Genomic DNA, 12,519 nt, shown 5'->3' on the forward strand with positions numbered 1-12,519 from the left:
GTTTTTAACTGACAAATCCATTCGTTCCCTAGGCTTTCTTAACTTGTTCATCTCACTCCAAAATTATTTCTTATTTTCATCAAAATTTCTTGACAGTACCTCTCCCACTCTATTATCTGCTCTCCTTTTACACTTTCTCACCACTCTCTTCACCTTTCTTTTACTCTCCATATACTCTGCACTTCTTATAACACTTCTGCTTTGTAAAAACCTCTCGTAACCTACCTTTTTCTCTTTTATCACACCCTTTACTTCATCATTTCACCAATCACTCCTCTTTCCTCCTGCACCCACCCTCCTATAGCCACAAACTTCTGCCCCCATATTCTAATACTGCATTTTTAAAATTATTCCAACCCTCACTCCAACTTCTTCCTCCCTTAGTTTATACACTTTCACCCCTCTCTTACTTGTTGTTGCCATTTTCCTTTTGTCCCATCTACCTCTTACTCTAACTGTAGCTACAACTTAATAATGATCCGATATATCAGTTGCCCCTGTATAAACATGTACATCCTGAAGCCTATCCATCAATTTTTTATCCACCAGTATACAATCTAAGAAACTACTTTCATTACATGCTACATCATACCTTGTATATTTATTTATCCTTTTTTTTCATAAAATATGTATTACTTATTACCAAACCTCTTTTTACACATAGCTCAATTAAAGGCACCCCAAATTTACCTACTACTCCCTTCACAACATTTTTACCCACTTTAGCATTGAAATCCCCAACCACAAGTACTCTCACATTTAGTTCAAAACTCCCCATACACTCACTCAACAATTCCCAAAACCTCTCTCTCTCTCCTCTACACTTCTCTCTTCTCCAGGTGCATATATGCTTACTATAACCCACTTTTCACATCCAACCTTTATTTTACTCCACATAATCCTAGAATTAATACATTTATACTCGCTCTTTTCCTGTCATAGCTTATCCTTCAACATTATTGCTACTCCTTCTTTAGCTAGCTCTAACTCTGAACTAATCCTATTTACTTCTCTCCACTGAAACTCTCCCACCCCCTTCAGCTTTGTTGTACTTAAAGCCAGGACATCCAGCTTCTTCTCATTCATAGCATCCACAATCGTCTCTTTTGTTATCATTCGCAAAACATCCACGCACATTCAGACATCCCACTTTGACAATTTTCTTCTTCTTCTTTTTGGTAATCTTTACAGGAAAAGGGGTTTACTAACCCATTGTTCCCAGCATTTTAGTTGACTTTTGCAACACGCATGACTTACGTAGGAAAGATTCTTATTCCACTTCCCCATGGATATAAAAGAAAAAGTAATAAGAACAAGAACTATTAAGATAAAATCAAAGAAAACTCAGATGAGTGTGTATAAATAAACGTGTATATGTAAGTGTAGTGTGAGCTAAGTGTAAGTAGAAGCAGCAAGACATACCTGTAATCTTGCATATTTATGAGACAGACAAAAGACACCAGCAATCCTACCATTATGTAAAACAATTACAGGCTCTCATTTTACACTCACTTGGCAGGATGGTAGTACCTCCCTGGGTGGTTGCTGTCTACCAACCTACTACTACTCACATTAGTATTAAGATAAAATAAAGATTTGTTAAAAAGTTAACTATTCTTATCTTGTCTAGACTTAAGTAATTATTATGTACTAGGATTAGTTTGCTTGAAATGCCCCATCATGATAGAGACTTTCTTTGTACTTAATACCTTATTATTATACTATAAAGGAGATAATATCTTATTATTATACTATAAAGGATATATATACTAAGAACAAGGTAAAAAGAATTATTTACATTTACATGTGTTAGCTAAAAAAATAAAAAATCATTCTTCTCCTTTTCTGTTGCTACATTCATTAGGCACCTTTTGGCTCTCTTCTTGAACTGGCTCATGCTATGACTGGCTTTGACATGTGCAGGCAATCTGTTCCATTCCTTTACTGCTGTACAATAAAGGGTGTTTGAAGCCTGGCCACTGTATGTGGTTACGACAAAGTTGTGCTCTCTCCCCCTAGTACTATGACTGCTTTGGTTCCCAGCCTTGACAAAATTGGCAGCAAGGTATTTTGGACACTATTTGTGAGCAGTTTTATAAACCTGATTTAACTTCAGTTGTTTTACTGTCTTCAACATTCCACATATCCAACTGTTGTAATTCATCCTGGCCTACATGTTCTCTTGGACCCAGGTCCAAGATGAATCTTACCATTTTGTTCTATGTGATTTGCAGTTCATCATTCAGCTTTTTGTCAAGGCAGAGTGCCATGAAGAGCAAGCATAGTCCATATGACACTGATTAAGGGCTAGACGTAGGGTCCTGCGAGCCTTAGTAGGTAGACACTGAGCTTGTCAGTAGATAAACTTCAGTCTGGCATTCACTTTCTTTACTACACTGTTCCCTATCAGTTCTCCTGACATGCATGGGTCAAAGGGGATTCCCAGATATTTTACTGAGGAAACTGAAGTGACATTAAAATTATTTACCCTTCTCAGTTTATGTTTCATGTCAAAGAGTATGGCATTCTGTTTTCCCGAGGTGTATCGATAATGTGTTGTCTACTAACCATTTACTGTCCCATTTTTAAATAAGTAAAGGATCTGCACATACAAAAAACAGCAAGTCTCTTTATCACGAAAAATACGAATTTACCCGTCCTCATTTCACATAGTTCTGTTGCTGGTTGTAACACCTGGCGGAGCACTCCCTGTGTAACAGATGTGGCCAATGGAGACCCCTGGTGAGGGACACTGAAGAAGACTATAGCCATGGTCTGCTTGGCAAAACTGTTAGCTTCCCACTGGTTATGCTGTAAAAATATCCACATCTTTAATATATAAAATATAATACTATATAAAATATAATATGTATATAAAACATAATACAGTGAACCCCCGACTTATGATGTCCTGAACCTACATTAAAACCGACTTACGATGCTTGTCAGCGTAAAAATCTGACCCCGACACACATTGAAAAACTCAACCTACATCATTCGTCCGTACACGTCCACGTCTGTCTGGCCTGAGCGCCTCAGCTGAGCTAGTGTGACATTGTTTACCACTGATTATCCACCCAGGATAACCCAAGAAAGTCAGTGTGTCATCGAGGACTGTCTAACTTATTTTCATTGGGGTCCTTAATCTCGTCCCCCAGGATGCGACTCACACCAGTCGACTAACACCCAGGTGAACAGGAAAAAATGCCTGGAACTAGTGCTCATATTGGTGAATTTAAGGCCAGCAAAGGTTGGTTTGAGAGATTTAAGAATCGTAGTGGCATACACAGTGTGATAAGGTCTGTTCTGGAAGAAGATGCCAAACAGGACCTACATTACTCAGGAGAAAAAGGCACTCCCAGGACACAGTCTCACAACTCATCACTACATCTTCAATAAAGGTAAGTGTCATTTATTCTTCATTTAGTACACTAGCACATGCACAATATATATTGTGCATGTATCCTCTTTTTTGTGTGTAGGAAAATGTATATTTTATGTGGTAAAAAGTTTTTTTTTCATACTTTTGGGTGTCTTGAATGGATTAATTTCATTTCCATTATTTCTTATGGGGAAAATTATCCGACTTACGATAATTTCGTCTTACGATGTGCTCTCAGGAACGGATTAATATCGTAAGTCGGGGGTCCACTGTATATAAAATTCTTCCAAGTTCAAAACAGGTGACATGCATATATCTTAAACAGATTATCATGTAAAGTAAAAGGACACGAGTGCAACTAATGTGCTATTTTTATTGTGGCAACGTTTCGCTCTCCAGGAGCTTTGTCAAGCTCTTGACAAAGCTCCTGGAGAGCGAAATGTTCCCACAATAAAAATGTCACATTAGTTGCACTTGTGTCCTTTTACTTTACATATTGTCGGTAATTCTACCGACTTTATTACAGATTATCATGCTTGGGATAATGAAAAATGCATGAATGCATAGCAGCCCTTTGAGCCCATTTGGAATGTCATACATTCACACCAAATACAGTACAGTGGGACCTCAATATTTGTACAACTCAATATTCACTCACCTTTTTCGAGAAAAATTTGACTTGGTATTCAGACATTGCCTTGATATTTGATCTAAACAAAATGGTCCATCTGGATGAAGCTCAACAAAAACAAAGCATCACGTGCTCAGTTTCTCGTCAGCATTCATTTATTAAGTATAGTTTGTACGTGTTTGTATGTGTCTTACCTAACAACCTGTCGGTATTGTATACCATTTTGTTGTACAAGATTCATGAAAGTTTTTTGGTACTTCATTGTTATTCTGTGGTGTTTTTTAAATATTTTCATTGAAAATAAGTAATCATGGCCTCCAAAAAAGTAGTGATCCAAACAAGCCTAAAAGGAAAGCAATGAGAACAACAATTAAAGTGAAAAAAGAACTCATTGTGAAGTGGGAAAGTGGAACACGTATATCAGACCTGGCCATTCAATATGTTATGGCAAAATCCCCTTTATCGTCCATACTGAAAAATAAAGAGGCAATAAAAGGGGCTGATGTGGCAAAAGAAGTGAAAATTCTTGCTGTGAAAATGTCACAGATAACTGAAGAAATGAAAAAGCTTTGGTTAGTGTGGATTAACAAAAAGCAACTGGCCAATTATAGAGTTTTTGAAACAATTTGTGAAAAAGCAAAGTGGTTAGATACAGTAATAGTACCTTGGTACTCGAACAGCTCCCAACTCGAATAATTCGGTATTCGAACACTTTGTTCCATAAAAAAAATCGCTCAATAGTTGACTGTTTGCTCGGCACTCAACCAAACAAACACGACATGCTACCGAGGAATACGTTAGGAGTTTAGTGACTACGTGGAGGCTGAGGGTTTTATTCCCCAACAAGTGTTCAATTGTGATGAGACAAATTTATTTTTGGAAAAAATGCCAAACAGAACCTATATCACTCGAGAGGAGAGGTCACTGCCAGGACACAAGCCAATGAAGGACAGACTCACTCTTTTGTTGTGTGAGCATTTAAGTGGTCATTTAACCCTTTCACTATTGGTGCCGTAATATTTTGGCCTGCAAGGCAGTGTTGGTGCTGTAGTATTACACAAAAATTCTAGCAGCTTCAAATCTAGTGAGAGACCTGGTAGACCTACATGTGAGAGAATGGGTCTGTGTGGTCAGTGTGTGCAGTAAAAAAAAAAATCGAGGAGGCAGTGGTGCATTATGGGAACGCCATTTCAGTAGTACACTTTGTATATATAATATGCACATAAGGCATTTGTTGAACTGAGGAGGGAATTTATTACCCTCCAAGGCAGAGTAATCCATAAAAAAAAAAAAACACATTTAATATCACAGATTTAATAGCTTTCTTTGCCAGACAAGCAATCTAACTTTGACACTAAAATGTGGAGTAAGCCAGGTAACAATAACCAGAAACTTAGTTTTTCAGGTATCAAAAGAGAAGATGACACTCAAATTTGAATGATTTACTTGCCTTTACTTGTGAGAAAAACTCTTCTTTGCTATATTCTTTAGCAAAGACATCATTATCTCCAGATGATTTGCTTTTTAATTCTACCAGCATGTTTTTAACTAGAAGACCACCCATGGAATGGGAAATCCATATAATTGGTCGTTCACCAACCCCTGCTGCTGCTAATGCATGTGCCATGTCTCTGCTGCGCTCAATAACAGATTTTCTGAAAGAAAGAGAAACTTTTTACAACTTTGTTACAAACCACCTATATTTTAATTGAAATATAACTTGAAGATTTGTTCGGATTTTTAACCCCGGAGGGTTAGCCACCCAGGATAACCCAAGAAAGTCAGTGCGTCATCGAGGACTGTCTAACTTATTTCCATTGGGGTCCTTAATCTTGTCCCCCAGGATGCGACCCACACCAGTCGACTAACACCCAGGTACCTATTTTGCTGCTAGGTGAACAGGACAACAGGTGTAAGGAAACGTGTCAAAATGTTTCCACCTGCCGGGAAACGAACCCGGGCCCACCGTGTGTGAAGCGGGAGGTTTAGCCACCAGGCCACCGGGCCACCTGTGTAATGTAATGAAGAGATAACTTATCCAATACAGTGGACCCTCGACATTCGATACTAATTCGTTCCTGAGAGCTATCGAATGTCAAAAATATCTAAAGTCGAATTAATTTTCCCCATAAGAAATAATGGAAATCAAATTAATCCATGCAAGACACCCAAAAGTATGAAAAAAAAAATTTACCACATGAAATATTAAGTTTAATGCAATAGAATAATTACAATAGCAACAATAACAATAGAATAAATGACACTTACCTTTAATGAAGATCTAGTGATGATTGATGGGATGGGAGGAGGGGAGTGTGTGGATGGTGTTAGTGTTTAGAAGGGGAATCCCCTCCCATTAGGACTTGAACTGGCAGCCTCACCATGCCTTACCACACTGTGTATGCCACTACGATTCTTAATCTTTCAAATCAACCTTTGCTGGCCTTAACTTCACTCACATCACCACTAGTTCCAGGCAATTTCTTTACCAAATCATCATGCACTCCGACACACGCACTCCACTTTCGTACTTTGCAATTATCTCTTGCTTCATTTCGATAGTCATTAGCACCTTTTTTCTCGAAGGGTTGGCACTAGAAGCTTTCTTGGGGCCCATGGTTACTTATTTTGCAGAAACAAGCACCAAAAACAGTGATAATATGGATAGTATGGAATGTAATAAAGTTGGTAGAATTACCGACAATATGTAAAGTAAAAGGACACAAGTGCAACTAATGTGACATTTATTGTGGCAACGTTTCGCTCTCCAGGAGCTTTATCAAGCTTGATAATGGCTTGATAAAGCTCCTGGAGAGCGAAACGTTGCCACAATAAATGTCACATTAGTTGCACTTGTGTCCTTTTACTTTAAATATGGAATGTACTGAATGTATCCTTAGATGTGCGCACACTGGCTGGCTTGTAAACACTGGCACACACGGGGCAGTTCAGGCCACATGTGGACATGTCTCATACGAATCGTATCGAATGTCGGGTTTTCCAACGAATGTTGAGGCGAAATTTTTGCGTTAAAATGCATCGAATGTCGGATTTATCGAATGTCGATGCCATCAAATGTCGGGGGTCCACTGTACTTGTACAGCAGCTAGGTGATCCACATCTAACTTACTTAACAAACATTTCCTAATAGTCACCCATACAGGAGGGCTCTTAGGTTTCCGACCCTTTACAGCAAGTGAAAATCACTGGAGGGTGGAAAAGAGCATTTTTTTCATTATCAAATGCATCTAAAATGCCTGATAGTGTGTTTACACTATCATATATTAATTGCTCAATAAAAAAAGATAAAACACTGAACATAATGGACAATGGCTCAATTGAAAGCCAACAAACAATTTTTTTTCTTTTAACAAGTTGGCCGTCTCCCACCGAGGCAGGGTGACCCAAAAAGAAAGAAAATCCCCAAAAAGAAAATACTTTCATTATCATTCAACACTTTCACCTCACTCATACATAATCACAGTTTTTTCAGAGGTGCTCAGAACACAACAGTTTAGAAGCATATACACAACATATCCCTCCAAAATGAAAATATCCCATACCCATCCTTTAAAGTGCAGGCATTGTACTTCCCATTTCCAGGACTCAAGTCCAGCTATATAAAATTAACCAGTTTCCCAGAATCCCTTCACTAAATATTACCCTGCTCACACTCCAACAGCTTGTCAGGTCCCAAATACCATTTGTCTCCATTCACTCCTAACACGCTCATGCACGCTTGCTGGAAGTCCAAGCCCCTCGCCCACAAAACCTCCTTTACCTCCTCCCTCCAACCTTTTCGAGGACGACCCCTACCCCTCCTTCCTTCCCCTACAGATTTATACACTCTCCATGTCATTCTACTTTCATCCATTCTCTTTAAATGATCAAACCACCTCAACAACCCCTCTTCAGCCCTCTGACTAATTTATTTATTTATTTATTTATTTATTTATTTATTTATTATTATTTGGACATGATACATAGTTGTACAAAAGAAATACAGTGGTTGAGTGTACATGCCAAAAGCCCCTTATTTATTTATTTATTTATTTATTTAGTAATTTGAGCATACATACAGAGGTACAAAAAAATACAGGTAAGAGCAGCATGCCAAAGCCACTTGTATGCATAGCATTATGGGCTGGCTTAAAATTAACTTAAGATTAACTAAGCAATGATGTAATCAGTGATAAAACATTATTGTAAACAGATAACAATAAAGCACAAATGAGTATTACAAAGACAGGTCATATGGTTGCATGCATTGCTGTACATTCAGTAGAATGGAGTATTCTGTTAGGTAGTGTATTTAAAAAATAACAAAGTTAGATTGGGTCTTAGGCTTAACATTTATGTGATATAATTGTGAGAAACATTTAAGATATACAATTTATAAGGTTCAGTTATTCAGTATTTATTTGGTTTTGGGTGAGTAAGTGATCTTTGAGAAGAGACTTGAATTTATAAACAGGTAGTGTTTCTTTTATATTTACAGGTAATGAATTCCAGATTTTAGGGCCTTTCATGTGCATTGAGTTTTTGCATAGCGTGAGAAGGACACGAGGAACATCTGTGTCTTGTGTTATGGTCATGTTTGAGGGGAGGGTTAATATCAGAGTTAAGTGTTCTATGTATGTAATAGGTGCAGTAATAAGTATGGATGTTTTGTATGGTGAGTAGGTTCAGTGTTTTGAATATTGGTGGAGTGTGCTGCCTGTAGTGGGAATTTATCATCATTCTGACTGCAGCCTTTTGTTGGGTAATTAGTGGTCTGAGATGGTTAATTGTTGTTGAGCCCCATGCACAAATTCCATAGGTGAGATAGGGGTAAATAAGAGAGTGATATAGGGCCAGGAGGGCTGACTGTGGAACATAGTACTGTATCTTCGATAGTATGCCTACGGTCTTGGAAATTTTCTTAGAAATTTGTTGTATATGTGTATGAAATTTGAGTCTATTATCAAGGTGGATTCCTAAGAATTTTCCCTCTGTTAGCTTTGTGATAGGTGATCCTTGTATGCAGAGCATTGCGGGCAGGCTTAAAATTAACTTAAGATTAACTTTTACTAACTCCACACTTTCTCCTAATTTCCACAATCCGAATACTCTGCATAATATTTACACCATACATTGCCCTTAGACAGGATATCTCCACCACCTCCAACCGCCTCCTTGCTGCAGCATTTACAACCCAAGCTTCACACCCATATAAGAGTGTTGGTAACACTATACTGTCATACATTCCCTTCTGTGCCTCAAAAGATTATGTTTTTAGTCTCCACATATACCTCAATGCACCACTCACCTTTTTTCCTTCATCAATTCCATGGTTAACCTCATCCTTCATACATCCATCCACTGACACGTCAACTCGGAAATATCTAAAAACATTCACTTCTTCCATACTCCTCCTCCCCAATTTGATATCCAATTTTTCTTTATCTAAATCATTTGATACCCTCATCACCTTACTCTTTTCTATGTTCACTTTCAACTTTCTACCTTTACACACACTCTCAAACTCCTCCATTAACCTTTGTAACTTTTCTTTAGAATCTCCCATAAGCACAGTATCATCAGCAAAAAGTAACTGTGTCAGTTCCCATTTTTGTATTTGATTCCCCATAATTTAATCCCACCCCTCTCCCCAACACCCTAGCATTTACTTCTTTTGCAACCCTATCTATAAATATATTAAACAACCATGGTGACATTACACATCTCTGTCTACTGGGAAGTAATCTCTCTCTTCCACACACCCTAACCTGAGCCTCACTATCCTCATACAAACTCTTTACAGCATTTAGTAACTTACTACCTATTCCATATACTTGCAACATCTGCCACATTGCTCCCCTATCCACTCTATCATATGCCTTTTCTAAATCCATAAATGCAATGAAAACTTCCCTACCTTTATCTAAATATTGTTCACATATGTGCTTCAGTGTAAACACTTGATCTACATATCCCCTACCCACTCTAATACCTCCTTGCTCATCCACAATCCTACATTCTGTCTTACCTCTAATTCTTTTAATAATAACCCTACCATACATTTTTCCTGGTATACTTTGTAAACTTATTCCTCTATAATTTTTACAATCTCTTTTGTCCCCCTTCCCTTTATATAAAGGAATTATACATGCTCTCTGCCAATCCCTAGGTACCTTCCCCTCTTTCATACATTTTTTAAACAAAAGTACCAACCACTCCAACACTATATCCCCCCCTGCTTTTAACATTTCTGTCATGATCCCGTCAGTTCCAGCTGCTTTACCCCCTTTCATTCTACGTAATGCCTCACGCACCTCCCCCACACTCACATCCTGCTCTTCTTCACTCCTAAAAGATGGTATACCTTCCTGACCTGTGCATGACATTCCCATCTATCTCTCCCTGACCTGTGCATGACATTCCCATCTATCTCTTACTCTAACTGTAGCTACAACTTAATAATGATCCGATGTATCAGTTGCCCCTTTATAAACATGTACTTCCTGAAGCCTAACCATCAACCATTAATCCACCAATATATAATCTAACAAAATACTTTCATTACGTGCTGTATCATACCTTGTACAGTGGACCCCCGGTTAACGATTTTAATCCGTGCAAGAGGGCTCATCGTTATGCGAAATAATCGTTATGCGAATTAATTTTCCCCATAAGAAATAATGGAAATAAAATTAATCCGTGCAAGACGCCCAAAAGTATGAAAAAAAATTTTTTTTACCACATGAAATGTTAATTTTAATACACACAAACTGAAAAAGGCATGCACAATTACATGACACTTACTTTTATTGAAGATCTGGTGATGATTGATGGGATGGGAGGAGGGGAGAGCATTATCTTCTTACTGTTTAGAAGGGGAATCCCCTTCCATTAGGACTTGAGGTAGCAAGTCCTTTTCTGGGGTTACTTCCCTTCTTCTTTTAATGCCACTAGGACCAGCTTCAGAGTCACTGGACCTCTGTCGCACAACAAATCTGTCCATAGAGCTCTGTACCTCCCGTTTCTTCAAGACTTTCCTAAAATGGGCCATAACATTGTCATTGAAATAGTCACAAGCACGGCTTGCAACAGCTGTGTCAGGGTGATTTTCATCTATAAAGGTTTGCAGTTCAAACCACTCTGCACACATTTCCTTAATCTTTGAAGTAGGCACAATGGATTCCACAACTGGCATAGGCTTCTCAGGGTTAGCCCCAAACCCTTCAAAATCTTTCTTAATTTCCATACTAATTCTCACCCTTTTTACCACAGGGTTGGCACTAGAAGCTTTCTTGGGGCCCATGGTCACTTATTTTCCAGAAACACCACCGAAAACACTGTAATAATACGAAATATTCCGAGTGTATGCTTGGATGTTACCGCGGAGGCTGGCTGGTAAACAATGGGACGGCCGGCACATGTGAGGGCACATTGGACGCGTCTCGGACGAAAATCGGTATGCGGGTTTTTAATCGGTATGCGGGGCAAAAATTTTGCGATAAAAGTAATCGTTATGCGGAAAAATCGCTATGCGATGCCATCGTTATGCGGGGGTCCACTGTATATTTATTTATCCTCTTTTTCATAAAATATGTATTACTTATTACCAAACCTCTTTCTACACATAGCTCAATTAACCCTTTGACTGTCGCAAGCCCCAATCCTGAAGTGTCTCCTGGTGTCGAGAAATATTCGAAAAAAAAAAATTTTTTTTTTCTTATGAAAATGCTAAGATTATTTTTCTGGTTGTTTTAGCCCCAAAAAAAATATTTTGCCATCAGTACTTACCGAGATATAGAGGCATGAAGTTGGCAGAAAATGAACTGCGTATGGCAACAGCGGTGACTGCCGCTCACCTGGTAAATTTTGGTTTACTTGTATTCAAAGGTTTCTTGTTTTTTTCACTATTTTATTTTTTCACGTAACTTATGTGGCCTGTGAGTCCCAAGTAAGGTGCAATGTACATACACCTGCCATCCAACTTACGACCAAGGTTGGTTCTGACCAACCGGTCGTAAGTCAAAATGGATGTAAGTCGAACCTTTGAAAATTGCCGACATACTGGGTAGGGCATAATGTCAAACTTTTCCTATATAAACTACCTACATAGTACTGTAATGTAATGTACAATCATTATTTCATTCTTTTTACCATAATTTACTTCTATTGTTATATTTTAATTATTTATGTACTGTATATAATGTATACATGGTAGAGAACTGTATTGTAAATTTTACATCGCATACAGTATCATATGTTACTGTTATCTTTATGTACTGTTGACACAGTCAATGGGAGAATACCACTGGTAGTGTCATCCTGCCAGAATGTAGTATAACCTATGCCCTAAGTAAATAGAAACAACTCTGGAACATGTGTAATATGTAGCTGGCTGGCTGGCTGGCCAGGTGAGTGGGTGGCCGGGTGGGTGGGTGGGTGACCGGGTGGGCAGGTGGGTGGGTGGCCGGGTGGGTGGGTGGGTGTTTGGGTGGCTGGGTGGGTGGTT

At 38.5% G+C, this 12,519-nt stretch overlaps 1 protein-coding gene across 5 annotated transcripts in view; it reads right to left on the reverse strand.

The window, feature by feature from the left end:
• The window catches only part of LOC128691870 (protein SERAC1), a 90,606-nt gene that overhangs the window by 11,831 nt on the left and 66,256 nt on the right, over window positions 1-12,519 (reverse strand). For all 5 annotated transcript variants that reach the window (XM_070080214.1, XM_053780854.2, XM_053780845.2 and 2 more), the window contains 2 exons: window positions 5,464-5,668; window positions 2,655-2,811 (listed from right to left, as the gene is read on the reverse strand). In XM_070080214.1, the coding sequence (XP_069936315.1) occupies window positions 2,655-2,811; window positions 5,464-5,668 (362 nt within the window). The remainder of the gene's footprint in view (window positions 1-2,654; window positions 2,812-5,463; window positions 5,669-12,519) is intronic.

The sequence above is a fragment of the Cherax quadricarinatus genome, chromosome 6 (genome assembly GCF_038502225.1).
Source record: "Cherax quadricarinatus isolate ZL_2023a chromosome 6, ASM3850222v1, whole genome shotgun sequence".
NCBI classification, from domain to species: Eukaryota; Metazoa; Arthropoda; class Malacostraca; order Decapoda; family Parastacidae; genus Cherax; species Cherax quadricarinatus.